This window comes from Babylonia areolata, chromosome 21, assembly GCF_041734735.1.
Source record: "Babylonia areolata isolate BAREFJ2019XMU chromosome 21, ASM4173473v1, whole genome shotgun sequence".
Lineage (NCBI taxonomy): Eukaryota > Metazoa > Mollusca > Gastropoda > Neogastropoda > Buccinidae > Babylonia > Babylonia areolata.
This window is the reverse complement of record NC_134896.1, coordinates 32548310-32571600: the sequence shown is the minus strand read 5'-3', so window position 1 is coordinate 32571600 and position 23291 is coordinate 32548310. Positions and strand designations below refer to the sequence as shown.

The following is a 23291-nucleotide window of genomic DNA, read 5'->3' as shown; positions in this document are numbered from 1 at the left end:
CGTCTATCATTTGTTCTGGTCTAGAAATTTCCTTTTCTAGTTCTGTCCGCAATCTTGGTTTTACCTCGATTCATCCCTCACGATGGAAATTCATGTGAACCACCTGTGTAAACTTCTTTACTTTCAGCTTCGTAAGATTAGTAAAATCCGCCCCTTCCTGTCTGTTGATGCCACCAACAAACTTGCTGTTGCCTTCATTTTATCCCGCCTAGATTATTGTAATTCTCTCCTTGCTGGCCTTCCCAATGATAAACTCTACAAGCTCCAAAAATACAGAATAGTGCAGCTCGACTCGCCCTTAAAAAGTCAAGAAGAGAGAGTGCTACTGCTCTCCTGCGGACACTTCACTGGTTGCCTGATCAAGCCAGAACTGAATATAAAGTTGCCTGCCTATGCTTTCAGTGCCTGAATTGTGATACCACACCCTCATATCTTTCTAAGCTTGTTAACCCGTACTTGCCAAACAGAACATTGAGATCTCTTGATTCCTCCCAGCTAACTGATCCCCGATACTTCCTTAACTCCTGTGGAAAGAGATCATTTTCCGTCTTCGGCCCAGCAACTAGAATTCTCTGCCTATTGCTCTCAGACAAACAACTAATCTATCTACCTTTAAAGTAAATCTCAAAACTTATCTCTTTAAAAAAAATACTTGTCATAACTCAAATAGTGCTGTTGTCCCAGGCCCATGGCAATGTGAGTGTGTGTGATGGGAGAGTAGAGAGAATGGGAGTGGGTAGCTGGAACAAGCCAAAGACGTGGAACAAGCTCCCTGATAACCTTCGTCATTCTGATTCCCTCGCATCTTTTAAATCTCGTCTCAAAACTCACCTTTTCCTTCAGCAGTAAGTTCAATTGTGGCAGGTCCACTTCCTTTGCGTTAGCTGTGCTTGACTATGTGTGTATACATATGTATGTGTACATAACTACATGCATGTATATGAATGTTTATTGTGTGTGCGTGTGTTTATGAAAGTTTGTGCCCGCCTATTTGTGCGTATGTGTTAGGGTAGCTGTTAGATACACATGTATGTTAAAATGTATGTATGCAGTGTGTGTGTGTGTGTGTGTAGTCACATTTTGGTGTGTGTACTGACATAGATGTAATGTTTTATGTTAACAAAAGCGTTTTTGCAAAGCACCTAGAGCAGATTTCTGGATAGTGTGTTATATAAGTATCCATTACTATTATTATTATTATATTTAGATGGATGGTGGTAGCGTGGTTCGAAAGGGAGAATCACCCGATTTTTACCCCTTTTACCTTTTCTATCCAAAATTTTGTTTTACAATTTTTACAGAATCTGTGGCATGCAGATTACAATTGTGTTCCTTTTTACATGTATGTATTTTAATTGAAAATTGCTGTCATCTCAGCCGTCTTATCATGTGTGTGTCTATGCGTGGGTGTTAGTGTGAATGTTGGAGTGTAACAGTTGTAGTATTGATAGTATGCTACTTTGTGAGTTTTATGCATTGTGTTTTTATAATATTAATGATTTTGTTTTATGTTTCTACTACTTTTTACATACTTTCTTGTTTCACTTTAGGTACTAGATTGTAAAGCGCTTAGAGCTTGCTTATGCTTGTATTATAGCGCTATATAAAAATAAATTATTATTATTATTATTATTAAAAATATTATTAAGTTAAAACTCTTGACTTGAATTATTTCTCTGGCTGGATACATCATTTGCAAAACCTCTCTGTTTACAGTTTGTTTGTTTGTTTGTTTCTAGTTGTAGTACACACACACACACACACACACACACACACACACACACACACACACACACACACACGGGCGGCACACTCAAGTCCCGTTGTTCTGCGGGGCAGAAATGAAAGGAAATAACGATAATGAACATAAAAACAAGATGAACGACATTAGTGAGATTAAAATCACTTGATCCTTACAAGTGTGAGATACTTAAAAGATAAAATATCTTTATGCATTTTTTCAATAGTTGTAAAAAATGTCTGTTAACGGAGACTAACAAAAACACACAGGAAAAAAAAAACCACAACAACAGATTGCAGTGAACAATTAATGAAGTGTTTGTGGCTTGTAGTAAGGGAGATAACTGAAGTGTCTTCACTATGACTCGATTGACTCCCTTACACAGCAACGTGATTCTCTCTCTCTCTCTCTCTCACACACACACACACACACACACACCACACACACGCACGCACACACACACACACGTACACACACACACGCACACACACACACACACACACACACACACACAGATGAACAATAGGGAGTACATATTTAGGAGTGTGATGTGCACACAATCCCCTTTATTGAACATGTTCACCGGCAGCTGTCATATACTTCTCTGTTCAGTATTTCATTCTGTTGTGGCGTGTGAGTGAAAGCCTCCCTACTAAGAAAACACCACGGGGAAAACGAAAATTAAAGATAACTCTGAAAACCAAACTGTCTTAAAGCGATATTGAGTTGTGGCCTAGTGGTGAGGCGTCCGCCCAATAAGAAGCAAGACAATCTGGGCGCTCGAGATCAATTCCACACTCACCAGTATTTGCCCCCCTTCCATTGGACCTTGAGTAGTGGTCTGAACGCTAGCCATTTGGATGAGACGATAAACTGGGGTCTCGTGAGAAGCATGCACTTTGCGCACGTATAGGAACCCATAGTAACAACAGAAAATGGTTGTCCCTGGCAAAATGTTGTAGAAAATCCCACATTGATAAGAAAACAATGACGCTTGCAGACTGAAAAAAAAATGTACTTGTATTTCTTTTATCACAACAGATTTCTCTGTGTGATATTCGGGCTGTTCTTCCCAGGGAGAGCGCGTCGCTACACTAAAGCGCCACCTTTTTTTTTTTTTTTTTTTTTTTTTTTGCTTTTTCTTTTCTTTTTTTTTTTCCTGCGTGCAGTTTTATTTGTTTTTCCTATCAAAGTGGATTTTTCTACAGAATTTTGCCAGCAACAACCCTTTTGTTGCCGTGGGTTCTTTTACGTGCGCTAAGTGCATGCTGCACACAGGACCTCGGTTTATCGTCTCACCCCAATGTCTAGCGTCCAGACCACCACTCAAGGTCTAGTGGAGGGGGAGAAAATATCGGCGGCTGAGCCATGATTCGAACCAGCGCGCTCAGATTCTCTCGCTTCTTAGGCGGACGCGTTACCTCTAGGCCATCACTACACCGTTGCAACGCGCTCTCCCTGGGGAGAGCAGCCCGAATTTCACAGAGAAATCTGTTGCGACAAAGAGTAATTCAACACAGTGCAAATACAATACAAAATTATTCGAAAACAATGCGTAGCATGCAATCCATATAGAGTATATTATAGACCTGGTATTAGGAATCCTGAATGAAAGATCAGAGGATTCGAATTCAGCATGTATTTTGAAGTATAACAAAATTATTTGAACGTGAAAACCATTTTTTTCTTTACTGATTTTCTGTTCCCAACCACAGGACACTCTGAAGGACGCGGCAATTTTCTACAGTATGAAGGTGTTAGTTTTTAACAACATTTTCTTCGGCCAGCAGTTACAAGACATGTATTGCGCATCTCTGAACATGAATTTCTTTTTAGTATCACAAAATTGTAAAATGTCTGATGATTATAACATTTGAGATATTCTTTTATAATAAAGTAAAGTAAACCATCGTTTAGATATAATTATGTTACATATGTGAATATATATATACATATATTTTTTTATGAAGTGATTTTCATGTGTCCAGTTTCCTCACTTCTACATTACGATGAAAATCATTGTTGCAAAAACTCAACTGCGTTGGCATAAAAATTGTCATAAATGCATCACATACATTTACGCGCTTTCTCATACATTCACATGTGGAGAGAGAGGGGTGAGTGGAAGAGAGCAGAGGGGGAAGAGGGCCGCTTTGCAGAGTGTCAAATGCAAGTTCTGAAGCAATGTTTCTTCCAAGTCCTTGTCTGATCTCTTGCTCTTGTCTGTTTGTGGACATGCGTTTCTTCTCAAGGCAAAGCACGTGACTTGCAGCCATCCTGAAGAGCATTGGTACTGTGGAGAAGCCACTATCTATTTGTCTTGTGTGTGTGTGTGTGTGTGTGTGTGTGTGTGTGTGTGTGTGTCCCCTTTTCTTTCCTTTTTTTTTTAACACGTAGGCCCTATTTCCTTGCAGAGTGAAAATAAGACTACCACTGTCAAAAAAAAAAAAAAAAGCTCTGAAGCCTTTGTCTTTCTGCTCAAGAGCTGGGGGTAGCCTGTTTTGTGATGTGTTTTAAAGAAGAAAAGAAAAGAAAAAAAGAAGAAAAAATACTAGTGAAGGGCCACAGACAGTTTATCATCGATCAACCAGCCTTCAACTAACTGATCATAGGATGGCACAGGCGGCACTGCTGCTCTCATCCCCGGCCCCGGCCCCAGCCCCGGCCTCAGAAGCGGAACGAGCACGCTGCTGTCTCCTCCTCTCCCGGGCCGACAGACCCCGCGACAGACTGCCGCTGCTCTTCCCGCGCGTCAGAACGGCATCCGGATGGGGTGAAGGAGGAGGAGGAGAAGAAGAAGAGAGTGCATGCGCCACGGACTTGCGCCGCCTGTCCGCCGCCGGGACGGGCGTGGAGATGGCTCTGTGTCCGGCGCCACGGGCGTCCAAGGTCCCGGTGTCCGAACCCGAAGACCTCACGCTGCCCCGCCCGCTGCCCCCACCTCGATCCTCGCTCCGCTGACGATGAAGGAGGAGGCCAGAGGCTGGACGGAGGCTGGCCCGGCGTGACTGGGAGAGGGAGAGGGAGTGGGAGAGGGGGTCGGCGTCTTGAGGGTGCGGGCCGGAGTCGCTCTGCATGGAGGTCAGCACGTGCATCTCCTCCGAGGCCAGCACCAGCTTGGTCTCCAGCTGGCTCACCTTCTTCTCCTTGGCCTTCAGCGTCTCCTGCGTCTCTTTTAGCTGAACAAGGGGTAGGGGTTAGGGGAGGTTACAGGGTGTGTAAACAAAGGTTAAGATATTTTGAAATGTGTTCATAGGTGTACAAAGTATGCACTGTTATCATACATCGTGTTCTATTGTATATGTGCAGAGTGTAAACTCTTACAATAAACTGTGTTCTGGTATGGATTTTGCCAGGACGCCTCCAAACACAACTACACACACACACACACACACACACACACACACACACACACACACACACACACACACACACACACACACACACACACACCACAAAACTACAACACCACAACTAACCCGAAACCAGTACAAAGTTCACCGGCATCAGGACACAAAAGTCCAGAAAAAAAACAGAAAAAAAAAACACGCACAGAATCAGAACACAGTTTACCAGTATCAGAACACATCCAGCCTGAAACAGAATACCAGCAGACTGCAAAAAAACAACAACCAACAACCAGAAAGCCGAACAACAAAAACAGAATACTTGTTTCTGGAGATGCGCTATGAGCGTGTCCTTGGCAGCCAACCCGGCGTTGCAGGAGGCGATCTGTGTCCTATAGCGCTGTACGGCGGCCTCCAGCATGGCCTGTTTGTCCGTCAGGTGGCGTCGCACCAGATCCCTGGAAACGAAGCGAAATGAAGCGAAACGAAACGAAACGAAATGAAGCGAAACGAAACGAAACGAAATGAAGCGAATGATTACTTCACAGAGTAGTGGAAAAAGAAAGAGAGAAACACAGAAAGAAACAACGAAACGAAATCGTACGAAACGAAATGAAATAAATCGAATGTTTATTTCGTATAGTAGTGGAAGAAGACTGAGGGGAAGACTAAAAAAAACAACAACAAAAACAAGCAACCAACAAACAAAAAACGATTGACTGACAACTTAACAAAATAGACAGGAAAACCAGTTGCAGAGACTCAAGGCTTTGACACACACAGCCCACAGACCTGTGGAGGATGCGGATGAAAGGCTCTTCTCCGACGGCGTCCCGATGACTCTTCACAGAGTTTAAAAAAAAAAAAAAGATAAGAAAAAGAAGTGGAGTAGCCATAAGTGCTTTGTTACATCAAGCCCTCGAGGGTAAAAAGTAAGAAAAAAATCAGATAAATCAAGGTAATTTTGATGAAAAAAGCATTGGTTCACACGCACACGTACACACATGAAAAGGAGTTACACATGAAAGCAAGAGTATAATCGATGTTTTGTATACAGACTTATGCTGGAAACAAGTGGCAGTGTGTGGTGCATTGGTTATGGATTATTTGTGTATGTAGAGAGAGAGAGAGAGAGAGTGTGTGTGTGTGTGTGTGTGTGTGTGTGTGTGTGTGTGAGAGAGAGAGAGAGAGAGAGAGAGAGAGAGAGAGAAGGGTGTTAGCAGGAAGGTGGCAGAATGTTTAAGACGCTCCTCTGCCAATACAGAGAGTCCGCGAGGATCTGGGTTCGAATCCCGCTCTCGTCCTTTCTCCCAAGTTTGACTGGAAAATCAAACTGAGCGTAGAGTCATTCGGATGAGACGATAAACTGAGGCCTCGTGAGCAGCTCACGCTTGGTGCACTGAGAAAGAACCTGTGGCAACAAAAGTGTTGGCAAAATTCTTTAAGAGTAAATCCTGTGATTTGTCAGTACACTCTGATTTGTGCAGATATTATATACATGCACTCGAGGCCTGACTAAGCGCGTTGGGTTATGCTGCTGTCAGGCATCTGTCTAGCAGGTGTAGTGTAGCGTATATAGACTCGTCCGAACGCAGTGATACCTCACTGAGAAGCTGAAAGTGAAATGTGTACCCACCAGTTTTTACGTGCGCGCTCCTCGCTTGTATCAGTGTCAGTCTTCATGTTTTCCTTCTTGTCGAAGATGTCTTCCCGAAGGCTCTGCAGCTCCTGTGTCATGGAGAAAATCACAGACGGTGAGCTGTTATTTTCTTACTTGTCTTGCTCGGTTTCTTAACTGATAAGGTAATCCCCCCCCCCCCCAGTAATCCCCTCCCCCCCCCCCCCCCCCCAGGTTTCTAAATTTATGCCTACATCTTATCAAACGACAATTAAATAATCACGACCGTGAGACAAGTATGCAACAACAGAACGAAAGAATACTAACAATTGTGATGATGATGATGACGACGACGACGATGATGATGATGGGGAAATGGTGTTAGCCTATTGTATGTGCCATTCGCACACACACACACACACACACACACACACACACACACACACACACACACACACGAGCAATATTTCAGGGAGAGGGCAGGTACAAAACAACACCAGTCACACATGCGAACTAAATAACTGCTGCTATGACTTATTGACTGACTGGCTGATTACATTGATTCTCCTTCTTCTGTTTCTGCTTCTTCTGCTGCTGCTGCTGCTGCTGCAACTTCCACGTTCTCAAATATCAACCCTTAACCAATCAAGTGCGCTGAACCCAGCGTTCTAAAATTCATTCGACCACAGCACTCGCCTTGAATTGATTAATAAGCAATACAATTAACTGAACAAATACGGGAATAATGAGCATGGCCTTCTATTTTTCATATATATATATATATATATATATATACATATATATGTGTGTATGTATATGTATATATACATAAGAGAGAGAGAGAGGGAGAACTCAGAACTCAGAAATATTTCACTGTAAGGCCACACAATATACCGAAAATAAAGGGGGAAGGGACCAATGTCATGCACACAATATTTCATTATATATATATATATATAGAGAGAGAGAGAGAGAGAGAGAGAGAGAGAGAGCTCACAAGCATAAAAACAGTTGACCCCTGACCTCATCGAGTGCCAGCAGCGCACTCTGGCGGCGTTCGCAGATTGCTTGTCGCTGATTCAGCATTGTCTCCACTTCCAAAATCTGTATTAAAAAAAGAGAAAAGAAAACAATTTTTCGATACATATTTTGTAAGCAGTATCTTGGTTAGCCGAACTCTTTATTTCATTATTATTATTATTATTATTATTCATCCTTAGCCTGAGCCTCGAGAACTATATATCTGTGTGTCTGTAAGGGAGTGGGGGGTGGGGATTGTGTTTTCAGGTGCGGGTGGAGAATGGTATGGTATGCTATGGTATGCTGTGGTATGTGTTTGTTTTCTTGCCTGATATTCATTTTATCAGTTGAGATATCGAAACACACATATCAAATGACGGGTCATGCTCTGAGAGTAGATGCACTTTCTAGATGTTTAACTCTCTCCATACGAACGGCGAAAGAGACGATGTTAACAGCGTTTCACCCCAATTACCATCATCAAAATATTGCAGGTGGAAGGCTCCTATACGGAAGACGTGAATGTTGACAAAGAATACCACAATTCTGACGACGGAAAGTAAAGGTTGGGTCATTCAGACACCCACTGGACATCCGAGGGGTCTGTGTAGAGAAGAGAGGACTGGCCGTACTGAGTGAGTTGATGTGACAAGCCAGAAGACAAAGTTCCGAGTTTACAGACAATAAACAAGACAGTCTTGTCTTGTCTTGTCTTGTCTTGTCCCGTCCTGTCTTGTCTTGTCCTGTCTTATGCTTTTCATATGTGAGTTACAGGCAAAAGAGTTGCACTTGTCCCGTCCTGTCTTGTCTTGTCTTGTCTCATCTCATTTCATCCCATCTTGTCTTATCTTATGCTATGCTGTGGGTTATCATAATACAGTGCGCAATCGCAAAAAAAACACAAAAAAAAAAGTCCCAATGCACAGAACGGCATTGTACTGTTCTGAACACGCAATGTATCCCCGGGGACCGAAACAGGCACCCCCCCCCCCCCCCCCCCCCCCCCCCCCCCCCGCCCCCCCCTCCTCTCCCCGTCCATACATCGATTCCGTTTGTCTGCAATCGGCTTACCCGTGAACAGAAAACTGACACTATAATAATGAGTGAGGCAAGACTATGTAGCCAGAGGCAACAACCCAAACCCGTGTCTTGCTATGGCGACCGTTAAAACAACAGGAACTGTCAGCATCTGCTGCTTTTGTCAATACCGCTGGGTTTAGCCCAGTGCAGTTCTATTCCCTGCATAGTCTTTTTTTTTCTTTTTTCTTTTTTTCACTGTCATGTGTAGTTTACAGAGGAAGGTGGCAGATTAGTTGAAGACGCTCTCATCTGCTAATGCCGTGTCCGTGAGGGTCGGAGTTCTTCTTCTGCGTTCACTCGTATGCACACGAGTGGGCTTTTACGTGTATGACCGTTTTTACCCCGCCATGTAGGCAGCCATACTCCGTTTTCGGGGGTGTGCCTGCTGGGTATTTTCTTGTTTCCATAACCCACCGAACGCTGTCATGGATTACAGGATCTTTAACGTGCGTATTTGATCTTCTGCTTGCATATACACACGAAGGGGGTTCAGGCACTAGCAGGTCTGCACATACGTTGACCTGGGAGATCGTAAAAATCTCCACCCTTTAACCATCAGGCGCCGTCACCGTGATTCGAACCCGGGACCCTCAGATTGACAGTCCAACGCTTTAACCACTCGGCTATTGCGCCCGTCGGTCGGAGTTCGAATCCCGCTCTCGCCCCTTTCTCCCAAGTTTGACTGGAAATATCAAAAATTGAGCGTTTAGTTATTCAGATGAGACGATAAACCGAGGTCCCCTGTGCAGCACGCACTGAAAAAGAACCCTCGGTAACAAAAGGTCCTTTGTCCTTTGACCAAATACTGAAGAAGAAACCAACTCTGAAAGGTACACAAATACATGATCATGCATGCACCCAAGGCCTAACCGAGCGTGTTCGGTTACGCTGCCGGTCAGTCATCTGCCTAGCAGATGTGGTGTAGCGTATGTGGGTTTAACCGAACGCAGTGACGCCTCCTTAAGGAAATGAAACTGAAAAAAAAGAAACTGTAATCTACATAGTGTGTGTGTGCGTGTGCCTGTGCGTGCCTGTGTGTGTGTGTGTGTGTGTGTGTGTGTGTGTGTGTGTGTGTGTGTGTGTGTGTGACCCTGAAAGGGACAATCAACCGACAGACAGACAGATAACAAACAGACAATAGACAGATTACAGGCAGACAGACAACATACAGACAAACAGACAGACAACAGACAGAGAAACAGACAAGCTATTGGGGAACCGTACCACTTTCTCATACTTATGCAGGTGTGTGGGACGGACAACAGACAATAGACAGACAGACAGATAACAGACAGACATCATACACACAACATACAGACAGACAGACAACAGGCAGACAACAGACCGACAACAGACAGACAGACAACAAACAGGCAGACAACAGACATACAACAGATAGACAGGCAACAGACAGCAGACAAACATACAACAAACAGGCAGACAACAGACAGACAACAGACAGCAGACAAACATACAACAGACAGGCAGACAACAGACATACAACAGATAGACAGGCAACAGACAGCAGACAAACATACAACAGACAACAAACAGACAACAGAGAGACAGACAGACAAACAAGCAGACAGCAGACAAACATACAACAGACAGGCAGACAACAGACGTACAACAGATAGACAGACAACAGACAGACAGACAGACAGACATATTACTAGGGGAGCAGTACCTCTTTCTCATATTCATGCAGGTCTTTTTGTCTCGCCGCCAGTTTCTCTTCCCACGTGTCCAGCTCTTCAACGTCCTTCACCTTGGCCTTTATTGACTTCTGACCTTCCGACCCCCTGAGCATGCACACCATCCAGCACAGTGTGTTTACTGGGTATGATTTACACAATATTAGTTCTCGTCATCACCATCGTCACCATCAATCAACATTATCGTCGTGGTTGTCGTGGTCTGGTCCATCGTCGTCATCCATCAGCAGTTCGCGTGTAGTACTCTCTTTCTCAATCTCTGTCTGTCTGTCTGTCTGTCTCTTTCCCTCCCCGTCTCTGTTTTTTCTTTCTCTCCCCCTCTCTCAACCCCCTCACTCTCTATTCCCCTCCCCCCCTCTCTCTCTCTCTTTCTTTCTTTCTCTCACCCCTCTCTCTCTCTCTATCTTTCTGCCTCTCTTTCTATCTTTGTAACTCTCTCTGTATATCTCTCCCGTTTACTATCTGAATCTGTCTATCTATCTATCTAACTATCTATCTATCTATCTATCTATATATATATATGTCACACACACACACACACACACACAGAGTGTTCAATAATCTCGCTCACTATCTCTCTGTATTTCTCTATCTCTCTATATAGGTATGTATGTATGTATGTATGTATGTATGTATGTGCATGTCTGTCTATAAAATTTGTCTTGCTGGTTTGTTTTTTTCTTTCTTTCTTTCTTTCTTTCTTTCTCTCAAAACACCGCCTCTATAAGAGAGAAAAACTCACAGAGAAGAAAAGAGAAGTGGAGCATTAGAGAAAGACAGACCACAACACAGACAATCATACAGACAATAATCACAAGGCCACTCACACAGACAGCAACACCTTAAAAGTCTTTGTTCTTCTGTTTTCGTGGGGCCGTAGCTCCAAAACGCTCACTCAAAGTATCTAAAGAGTGGAACTTTTGTGTGTTTGACCGATTATTTGCCCTCGCCATTTAGTAGGCAGCCACACTCCATTTTCAGGGGGTCTCACTTGGTCTGTTTGCCACGGTCGTTTCTGTCCTGGTCGGATTTCTCGGAGGTGGGCGTTTCCTCTTCTTCATGTTTGTCCCTGTGTCGCCCAATCACAGTCTCCGCATCCTTCTCCATCTGGGCAACAAAGACAAAGGCAAAAGGCATTCCGCTTCAAGCACTTCATATGCTGATTTAGACAATTCCTGATCCGATTCAAGCAGTTCGCGTGCTGATTCAGACAATTCCTACTCCGATTCAAGCACTTCGAATGGTAATACAGACAATTCCTGATCCGATTCAAGCAGTTCGCGTGCTGATTCAGACAATTCCTACTCCGTTTCAAGCAAATCCTATGCTGATTCAGACAATTCCTGATCTGTTTCAAACAGTTCCTATGCTGATTCAGACAATTCCTATTCTGATTAAAGCAATCGATATTTCAATTCGCGCAATTCCTATTCCGATTCAGATTCTTCGAATTTGATTGAAACCAGTCATCCACTGATCGTACAATTCCGACTTGAACTATTCCTTTTCCGATTCAAACATTCCATATTCCGATTCAGATAATTCATAATCTATTCCAGTTTGAACAATTCACATCACAATTCAAACCATTCATATTTTGATGCAAACAATTCATGATTCTGATGAAGACAATCAAAACAAATCAATCTCGGAATTCGATTTAAATTGTTGAAATACCGAATTAAACAATGCATATTCCGATTCATGCAGTCACATTCCGATTCAAACCATTTACATTGCATCCCAAACACTTCAAAATCCGTTTGATACAATTCATATTTCATCTATTTAAAAATCTGTATTCAAGAATATGTTTGAAATAACTTATTCAAACACTTTATATTTTCTTAATGCTATTCATATTCTGACAAACGCAAAAAAATCACATTCTGAATCAATACAATCAATCATCGATCCAAGCAATTCATATTTCGTTTCAAACATTTCACACACACACACACACACACACACACACACACACACACACACACACACACACACACACGCACACACGATTTGTTACTGAACCACTCTTACCCCTTCCCACCAACCTGTGCTCCTATTGTTGGGGTTTCTTTATTTGTTTTTTTTTGTTGTTTTTCGACTTATATCACTTAAAGTGGAAAGTCGTAAGAATTTAAGACCACTACTACTACTGCTGCTGCTGCTGCTGTTACTGTTGCTGCTGATGTTGCTATTTCTATTATCAAAACTACTGATGCTACTTCCGCTACCACCACCACTACCACACTCCTGCTGCTGCTGCAACTGCTGCTGCTATTGCTATTGCTGCTGATTGAGTCTCCCGTCCGTCCGACGGATGAGTAGGCAGGCAGGCTTATCTGTCGGTGTGTGTCCTCATATGGGAGAAGAGGCCGATTCTGGATGCGCAGCACTTCCCACAGGTGTTGCAAGGGAAAACGTCTCCAGAAGTTGAGCCCTGCTTCCTTCGCTCACGCTTCTCCTTAATGGCCAGCATTCTCTTGTTTTAAACCGTCTTTATGCCACTAGAGCACAGCATCCTCCAGCGACAGCGGTCAAGGGCATCAGTTTCCCAGGAAGCGATGTCTATGTCACAGGCTTTGAGGTTTGTCTTCAAGGTGTCCTTGAAGCGCTTGCAGGGTCTTCCAAGTTCACGGTGGCCTTCTTTCAGCTGGCCATACAACAGCATCTTCGGGATCCTGCTGTCTGTCATGCGGACAACGTGTCCTGTCCAGCGTAGCTGGCACTGGATCAGCAGGCTTTCGATTGCTGGGCAGGCCGCTCCTCTCTAGGACCTGGAGGTTAGAGACCCTGTCTTGCCACTTTATGCCGAGGATCTTTCGTAGGCATCTCTGGTGAGACTGCTCAAGCTGCTGAATGTGACGGCGATACGTCGTCCATGTTTCACAGCAGTACAACAAGGTGGTCAGCACAACAGCTCTGTAGGTTTTCATCTTGGTGCTGAGCCTGATGCCTTTGTTGTTCCACAGCCTGTTGTTGAGTCTGCCAAAGGCGGAGCTGGCCTTGGCGATGCGCAGCGTCACTTCTGCATCAAGGACTCCGTTGCTGCATAGGGTACTGCCCAGGTAGCAAAACTTGTCGACTGACTGCAACTATTACTACTGTTACGGCTACTGCATTTTGTTACTTCTACAACTGCTACTGCCGTTGTTGTTGTTGTTGCTACTACTACTACTGCTGCTGCTGCTGCTGCTGTTGGAACTACTATCACAAATGCTGCTGCTGCTTCCAATACAACAACTGCTACTACTATAATTGCCACTGCTTCTGCTGCTACTACTGCTACTGCTGCTGCTGCTTCTACTACTACCTCTGTGTGGTATGATCCACATGTATGATAGCCGTGTCCGACATCAGAACAGCAGAGGAGTCAACTGCTGACCAGACTATCTGGGCTCAAAGTTTATTAAAGTGGAGAGTGTCTTGGCCATCCCTTGTCTCTTGGCCAAGAAGGCTACAGGGCAGTCGGCGTGGGGATAGTCCCCAAAGGCGAAACAGACCCCCAAGGTTGCAGCATTAAAAACAAGTGCAGTCTTGCCTCTGTATTCTCAGACTCATCGTCCTTCACAGAAGACTAAGCTAAAATGAATTCCCACTACGAGTGGAGTAACCACTGATCATACAGCTCTCACTTTTGCTGTTGGTCCAACCTGAAAAGCTTATGTCAGTCTCTAAACGAAAAAACGATGAGTCCATGAGAGTACAGGATTAAACAACAGTAATAAAGAGGAAAAAAAACACCTCTCTCCATGTACAAGATACACAACGTCCAGTCAATCTCTGATATATAAAAACCGAGTGTTGAACCAGGGGCTGACTGACCACAGCGACACACACCTGTTTGCTACAGAAGTGACGGAAGGTATCCAGCTCCAGTCTCAGACGCATCATCTCCTGCTGGAACAGTCTCCGGAACTCCTTCAGGATGGAGGCGTCTTCAGGGCCCGCCAGGCGGTTCTCTGACGACACCTGGCAGAGATCGCGTGAAGAAAAAAATTAAATAAAAAAAAAAAAAAAAAACAAGATACGAAAGAAAGAGTGGAATAAGAAGGAATGGAGGGAGAAATTGTGGTGGAAACACACACACACACACACACACACACACACACACACACACACACACACACACACACACACACAGAGGGAGAGAGAAAAAAACAACGAACTGCTTCATTTAAATAAAGGCCAAAGCCTCTTGCTGAAGTGGTGTGACATAAGTACAAATACTGGAATTATAACTGAAACAACAATTATATCATAAAGATATACATCAGCAGAAGAAAATATCATTATGTCATCATATTCAGTCTTTTCAAAGATTTGTAAATAAAAGTAGCGAGTCCATGAAGAGTAGATTCATTTTTGGACGACAACACCACATTTAATCTGAAACTGCAAGGATTATTATAATGCTTAGCTTCAATTACTTTGGATCTAAGATCAGAAAGGGCAGGACACGTTCACAAAAAATGGATCTCGTCTTCTCTGTCTGTGTTACATAAAGGACATCTTAGTTCACTCTCACCTTTGGACCTGTATCTCAGTCGATGACACGCGATGTCAAAAATACTAACTCTAAATTCAAGTCAATGCACATTTTATATACCGGTTAACTCTAAGTGCAAGGTATGGCTCAGTCTTATACGTGGTCGTAAAGAGTCTATCATTAGTATAAATCATCTGTCACTAGTATACATATGGTCCTGCCAGTCCTACCACCTACGATCAATAACTCTTTGTTTGAATGATTTTAAGAACCCTGGTATACATTGGACACCTTGATTGTCCCATACATGAGAAAATCCATGAGAATTCAGGAAATGACGAGCATTTGTAACCCACGTGTTTTTTTTCCATTCCTATCAAAGTTATATAACGTCTTATAAGCTTTAAATGGCAACCTGTTTTCGTCCATCAGCATTAATTCTAACCCATATTTGATACATATTATGTAAGCATTTATATAAATCAACTGTCTACATTCCGAAAACGTTTCAGTGCGAACGAACAAGTGTATTTTTCAATTTCTGAACCAAAAGAGAGAGAGGGTATGGAATCTTCCTTCATCAAGAATCTAATGAATTAAATAAGACCGTCATAGAGACAAGCACATGAACAGATAGACTGCAGCTAGGTAGGCAGGCAGGTAAGTAAATGCATACATACATAATTATCATGATATGAGTACTTATATAGTGCCTAACCTCGGTCCGAGACCAAGCTCTAAGCATCACAATCATGAGGTCATTTGCACACCAGGCTGCCTACATGGATAGAGCCGACTGACAGCTGCTAATTTGGCGCTCGTCATTCGTTTCCTGTGTCATTCAATACATAGATACACTAATACATACATACATACATCAAACTTTGCAGCTCTTTAGAATCCTCCTGTCATGAACTCATGAAACCGCTAGGACTGGCGTCTGGAACCTTGCATGCTTGGAACTGTGTCACTGAGGACAGCTACCACGTGCATGTCGCCAAGCAGCAACACCAAACAGCAAACCAAAACAGAACTCCAGTTCCTGCCGCCATTGAATGACATACATCTGGATTCTCCCGTCGTGTCCGACGGATGAGCAGGCAGGCAGGTCATCTGCTGGTGTGGGTCCTCATGTGGGAATGAAGACCAGTTCCTGAGGCACAAGGTCGCCCACAGAACACTGCATGGAATGGAGTCCTGCACTGATGGACCCCGTTTTCTCTGATTCCTCTTTTCCTGGGTGGCAGCTGCTCTGTTGCACTCATACATACATACATCCATCCATACATACATACATAGAACAAAGTAGTGGAAGAAACAAGTGCATGTGGAGAGAGAGAGAGAGAGGGGGGGGGGAATAAAAGCGGACAGACAGACAGACAAAACTCACGTAAGCCTCCACAGCAGCATTGACGTGAGGGGAGGCCAGGGAGTGCTTGGCCTGCTCCAGACGTTTCTCCAACTTCCGCTTCCGCTTCCGCCCTTCTGACGTCACAGACATGGCGTCCGACTGCTTCCGGTCGTGCTTCAGGGACTCACCACTCCCGCCACCCTCGCTTTCCGAGGACTCTTCTGAACTGTCTGTCTCCTCCCCCTCCTCCTCCTTCTTCTTCTCCCGTTTGGCATTCGTCACAGACACGTCGCCATCTCCTCCGTTGGATGTGAACTCTCTCTCCTCTGCGTCGTTTGAAGAAGAGATCGAGGACTTCTCAGGGTCGTGGGAAATGCGCGACGAGCGTGTGTCGTCTGTTTTTTCACGAGTTTCCGGTGCTGAGTCGCTCTCAGCGTCGGAGGAGTCTTCGTGCAGATGCTTTTTAACAACAACTGTGGAGTTCTCTCTCACAGGCGATTTCTTTTCCTGAACTTCCTTCGGTCCCGAGACAGTTCTTTTCCTGGTTCTGTGCTTGGGTTTAGACTTGCGAGCGGTAGCTCTGGACAGCGAGGCGTCGTCGGAGGGATGTCTGTGAAGGCTGGACGCGGAGCGGGACATCTCGTCGGACGATTCTCTCTCCGGGGAGGTGTCCGTAGACGTCGCCACTACCGCCGCCGAAGCCTCGGAACGACTACGAGAAGGAGTGTTTCTCCCAGGGGATGGAGGGGGGTACTTGGGTTCCGGAGTGGTAGTAGTAGTGGTGTAAGGCGGCGGCGAACTGACGTTGTCATGGTCACCAGAATCGTTGGGACCCAGCCTGGAATAGTACGGGCTCTCCGGGTCGGCGTGGCCGTTTCCGGAGTCTATGCCAGAATCGCCGACATCCCTGTGCCTGGAATGAGGAGCAACGGCGGCAGGTGGGGTCAGGGAGCGAGGAGGTTGTCTGGAATCGTCTTTCCTCTCTGGAATATCAGCGGGTGTGTGTTGTTGTTGAGGTCTGTGTCTATGCTGCTGTTGTTGCTGTTCTTGAGGGTCGTGCTGGGATTTCCGTGAGCGTTTCTTGGGCTTCTGGGGGGTCCTGGGCCTCAAGGACCGCCTGGTTGCTGCCATCATCATCTTGACTCAGTCACTGATTGCCGGCGTCCTGGCCGGCTCGTGTTGTGTTCCCTCTGTCAGTGTGTGTTCTTTTGTTGTTGGGTCACCACGGGCCTGGAACAGAGAATGGCGTGTGTGGAGCAGTTTAACCACTCTAACACACAAGCGGCGCGCGCGCAGACACACACAAACACAGACATAGACAGAGACACGCACACACACACACACGCGCGCGCACGCACATCTTTATACACACACACGCGCACACACACACACACACACACACACACACACACACACACACATATATATATATATATATATAGAGAGAGAGAGAGAGAGAGAGAGAGAGAGAGTTTTATATAGATGTATACATGTACATAAAGCAGATATAATGTAGATATACATACATATATATATATATATATATATATATATATAAACACATGCGCAAGCACACACGGACACACCAACACGCAGGCACGCAAACAGACACACAGATACAGACACACACATACACACAGACACGCACACACACACACACACACACACACAAACACACACACGCGCGCGCGCGCGCGGGCATAATAAAACAATATTAGAAGAAAACCAAAAACCAAAAGGTACAGTTTGCCGAGCTAAAACCCTAAGAAGCGTACGTGTACGGGTCAACAGCTGTTCCAGCTGTTCACTGGACCTCAAAGAATGTGTTTTGGTGGTCAGTGGTAGTGGTCAGTGGTGGTGGTCAGTGGTAGAGGTCAGTGGTGGTCAGTGGTAGTGGTCAGTGGTAGAGGTCAGTGGTAGTGGTCAGTGGTGGTAAAAATATACACTGGGTACCCCGTGTGACACTACTTTGAGGAGGGGGTCAAGTTGATCCTGAGTGTCTGTTTATGAGTGTGTGGATGGGTTGTGTGTGGGTGGTTGTCTGTGTGTGTGTGTCTGTCTGTCTGTACCTGTTTGTGTGTGTGTGTGTGTGTGTGTGTGTGTGTGTGTGTGTGTGTGTGTGTGTGTACCTGAGACCGCGCGCGCACGCGCTTGAGAGTGTGTGTGTATGAGAGAGAGAGGGGGGGGAGAGAGAGAGAGAAAGAGTATGTGCCTGTGTGTCTGTCACGATTCTGTCATTTTTGTTGCCAGTATATTGTACGTTTCTGAGATAGGGCGGTAGTAGAGACAGACAGACAGACAAAACAGACAGACAGACAAAACAGACAGAAAGACCGAGACTGGGAGAGAAAGGAGGAGGTGGGGTGGCAGACAGACAAAGTATACATACAGAGACAGAGAAAGACAGACACATACAGACAGACTAACAGACTGACACACAGAGACACAGAGAGAGAGAGAGACAGACAGACAGACAGACAGACAGAGACAGAGACAAGACAAGACAAGACAAATTATTTATTTCGAGGATAATAGATAAGCACCGGTGTGCTTTTTTTTTTTTTACATCCAGTCCCCGCCCTGAATAGGGTCTACACTACACAATACTAAATAAAATGAAAGCATTGTGTTAGTAGAAGAGAGAGAGAGAGAGAGAGAGAGAGAGAGAGAGAGAGAGAGAGAGAGAGAGAGAGAGAGAGAGAATTCCTTTTTGCAACAACGTTTGATTGATTAATTGAAGCTCTCCATGGCCCTCTTCAAGCCGTTGAAAGAAAGCTGCTTCGTTTCGTCGCGTCGTGTTCACCCGTTGCCAACACAGTCCTGTGTGTGTGCAAGTACTTTTTGTTGTGTATTGTTTCCATTTGTTTTATGTTCCGTGTTCTCTGTACACCTTTCTTTTATCCAAAGTGGGCGAGAGTTTCTGACAAAGACATGCAGATAAACAATTCATGTTATCTCTCTCTCTTCCCTGTCCCCCGTCTCTTCCTCTCCCTTTCTTGCCCCCCACCCCACCCCCCCCCCCCGGCCCCCCCACGTCCCCACCCCCACGTCCCCACCCCCATTCCCCTTTCATCTGATAGTTACAAACAGAACAGTCATGTAGAAAGTTAAGCGTGGAGATGTAGGATTCCAACAGCTTGTATAAATCGATTACTAAAACCTCAAAACAAGCGATAATGATCGATCCAGCTATTTACAACTTATCAGTGTCCATGGACTCTCTCTCCCTCTCAACAAAGAAATACCCACGTACGTACATTCGCTCGCATACACGCACATGCGAGTGCACGTACGCGAGCGCGAGCGCGCGCACACACACACACACACGCACACACACATTCATGCACACAAATGCCAGCACACGTACGCGCATACACACACTCATTCATACACACATATATGAGTTTCAGTTTCAGGTTCAGTAGCTCAAGGAGGCGTCACTGCGTTCGGACAAATCCATGTACGCTACACCACATCTGCCAAGCAGATGCCTGACCAGCAGCGTAACCCAACGCGCTTAGTCAGGCCTTGAGAAAAAAAAAGTAAATAAATAATAGATAAATACATAAGTGAGCACACGCGCGCGCACACACACCTACGCAGCGACAGCAACAGCAGCAGTAGTAGTAGTAGTAGTGTTTTTGTTTCCCTTTGGTCTTTTTGTTTGTTTGTTTGGTGTGTGTGTGTGTGTCTACTTTTCTTTTTCAGAAGCCACAGAATCGATATTACCGATGTTTTCAGCCCTGAGATGACCCTGTGTGGTGGGCTGGGTCACATGATCATCTACTGACCACTGTAAAGAAAAGAAGATTGAGGTGGTATAGCCACGTCTCACGTTCATCAGGACTGGCCAAGACCTTCCTGCAGGGAACAAGGAGAGGAGGCAGACAGAAGAAGAGACGGGAGGACATCTCAAGAGTGGACAGGTCTGACCTTGAGTGAGACAGTCAGGGGCCGGATTCAAGAGACCATCATACCTGCTGGTAAATGTGTACCTACAGGCAAACCTACCCGAGGTAAGGCAAACTGCCCGAGGATAAGCATTATCTGGTATTCAGGAACACTCAAGTCTATCCACGGGTCTCCAAACCTAAAGGCAAATTTGTCTTTACTGCCTGCCAAGGGTGACTACACACGAAGCAGAGGAAAATATGGCGGAATTTTTTGTTGCGCTGTTTTTGTTGAGGGAAAACAGACGTGCTCTGCGGACAGCCCGTGTTTGGCAAACTCTCCCAGCAATGCTCTGAACTGTAGTACGGTGAGAAGTAAAAGATCATGCGCAGAAAGGAATCACCAGGATTTTTAAGTTTAGACATTGGGTTATCTGCCTGAGTGCACCGCGTGTGTCTTGAATACAAAGATAACTTAACCTTCAAGGTAAACTGTACCCGCGGGTCCCTACCATGTCAAGGGTAACTTGCCTTCAGGCAAAATGAAGTTTGTCTTGAATACGGCCCCAGAAGGACAGAGAACCGCAAGGGATGGGGGAGGCTGGTTGCCGATTGTGTGGTTCCCCAAGAGTGAATGAGACCACGGGATAGACAGAAAGTGTGACAGTCTTTCTACTGACGGCTGGTCATTTTGGTGTGTTTTCTGTTGCTTTTTGACCATGGACAAGGGACTTATGGTTCGATTTGTCAGCCCACCCCCGAAAACGGAGTATGGCTGCCTACATGGCGGGGTAAAAACGGTCATACATGTAAAAGCCCACTCGTGTACATACGAGTGAACGTGGGAGTTGCAGCTCACGAACGCAGAAGAAGAAGAAGATTTGTCAGCCTCACTTTCTTCTTCTTCTTTATCCATTACGCTGAGCTGCTCGGCTGTCAGTCAGTGAACAAGCAACCTGAACGTGCGGAAGAAACTGCAGAGCAGAGTTGCCCAGTGCCGTTGCCGACCACTCAAATCTTTTACAGTAGAACTGAATTACCGTCGCTTCAGTGTACACAGTCTCACCTTACTCTGTCCGTGTGTGACAAACTTTGTCATTTTGGTTTCCATGCTCAGATCTGCAGTCAGATCAGTGGGCTTCATGCTCATCGAAGAAGAGAAAGCGACGGCCGTTTCGAGATGGGCGCCGGAGATTTCTACACAGTAGGCCCATCCCAGTGCTAGTGCCTACAAGACATCGAGTCCTCCGCTCCCCCTGTCCAGTTGATGACCGATCGCCGATCAAACTTCTTCCCTCCGTGAACTTCAACAACCTGATCTCCATTCCCCTCCACCCCACTCGTCCAGCAATTGTAAGCTCTCTGGTCTTAAAATTGCAACTTTCAACGCACAGTCTGTTGGTCCCAACTGCAGAGAGAAAAGAACCGCTAATTCTTCTTTTATTGTTGGACTGTTCAGCTGACCAGAACAACACTGCCTTTCAGGCAGCACTGGACAAGCACGCCCATGCATCTCGTTGCAGGGTGTCGTCCAGGAAAGTGTCGTGTCCATGGTTTGGGTTTCTTGGTGAGGAACTGCTTGCAGCGAAGAGAGCGGGGTGACATGCAGGAGTGCAGTGGAAGGTATCTGGTTTAACTGTCTACAAACAACTCTACCTGAAAGCCAAAAACTTTGTTACCTTTCTTGTGCACAAAGCAAAGACTGTTTTTCAACGTCAAGATCTCCGAAGCTAAATCAAGCAAAGAACTATATTGCATTACAAATAAGCTTTGTGGCAGAACAAAATCTTCTTTGCTTCCTTCTATCTATCCATTTTCATTACTGCCCAGTGTTTTCTCAGATTTTTTCTGCTAAAAAATTGCTAACCTCAGGAAAGAACTGGATTCACGGTCAGTTGTGTCACATCCCTTGGGAAAAGAATTTCAAGGTGTTCCTTTTGTTGCTTTCACACCTGTTTCAGAGACAGATGTACTTAGTGTGCTGAAGTCTGCTCCAATAACATGTGACCTTGACCCCCGTCCCACACCACTACTGTATGAGTGTTTGGATGTTGTTTTGCCTGCACTTATAAATGGTTCTTGAATTTCTGGTGTCTTCCCTGATGTATACAAAACTGCACTTGTTAACCCCCTGCTAAGGAAAGCCACTCTGGATCACAATGACCTCAAAAGTTTTCGCCCTGTATCCAACCTTGCTTTTGTGTCCAAAATTATTGAAAAAATTGTTCTCTCCCAACTTTCAGACCATTTAGCGCTAAACAACCTGTTCTCTTCTTTTCAGTCAGCATATAGATCTGCCTATAGCACTGAAACTGCTTTGTTGAAAGTAGTTAATGACCTGTTACTGTCTGTTGATGAAGGTAAACTATCTGTGTTAACTTTACTCGATCTGTCGGCTGCGTTTGACACAATAGACAACAGTATACTCCTTTCCAAACTTGAACATGTTTTGGGGATTCACTCAACAGTCCTGAGTTGGTTTTCTTCATACCTATCCAACCACTTCCAGATTGCCTCTGTTAGTAACTTTAAGTCTGATTCAACCCTCATCCCTATGGTGTGCCACAAGGCTCTGTCCTAGGCCCCATTCTCTTCGTTCCGTACACTGCTCCTCTTTCTGATGTCATTTCTGGCCTTTCTGTTCTTCATCACTCTTTTGCTGATGATACTCAGCTACAAAAGTCTGCAGAACCAAACGAAGTACACAGTCTGATTCTGTCAATGCAGGATTGTATTCTCGATGTTCAACAAACTAAAGTTGAATTATGATAAAACTGAAGCTATGATTATTTCCTCTGCAAGAATGTCCACATCAACTTCTTTTTCTGCCTCTATTGTGGTTGGTGATGCCACAGTTCAGTTTTCTAAATCAACGAGGAACCTTGGAGTCATTCTTGACTCAAACCTCAGCATGCATGCTCAGGTAGTAAATCTGATACGCATAGTCAGTTGTGAACTTCGTCGCATCAACTCTATCCGTCAGTACTTTTCTGTTGAAACTACTAAAACTCTTATTTCTGCTTTTGTGCTGTCATGAATT

At 44.8% G+C, this 23291-nt stretch overlaps 1 protein-coding gene across 2 annotated transcripts in view; it reads right to left on the bottom strand.

Moving 5' to 3' along the window:
• Nucleotides 1-2907: 2907 nt before the first annotated feature.
• The window catches only part of LOC143296071 (uncharacterized), a 35795-nt gene continuing 15411 nt past the window's right edge, over nucleotides 2908-23291 (bottom strand). For both annotated transcript variants that reach the window (XM_076607825.1, XM_076607824.1), the window contains exons 2-9: nucleotides 16401-17591; nucleotides 14362-14493; nucleotides 11513-11628; nucleotides 10494-10608; nucleotides 7730-7810; nucleotides 6725-6816; nucleotides 5411-5546; nucleotides 2908-4920 (exon numbers count right to left, since the gene is read on the bottom strand). In XM_076607825.1, the coding sequence (XP_076463940.1) occupies nucleotides 4348-4920; nucleotides 5411-5546; nucleotides 6725-6816; nucleotides 7730-7810; nucleotides 10494-10608; nucleotides 11513-11628; nucleotides 14362-14493; nucleotides 16401-17498 (2343 nt within the window). In that variant the 5' untranslated portion in view covers nucleotides 17499-17591 and the 3' untranslated portion in view covers nucleotides 2908-4347. The remainder of the gene's footprint in view (nucleotides 4921-5410; nucleotides 5547-6724; nucleotides 6817-7729; nucleotides 7811-10493; nucleotides 10609-11512; nucleotides 11629-14361; nucleotides 14494-16400; nucleotides 17592-23291) is intronic.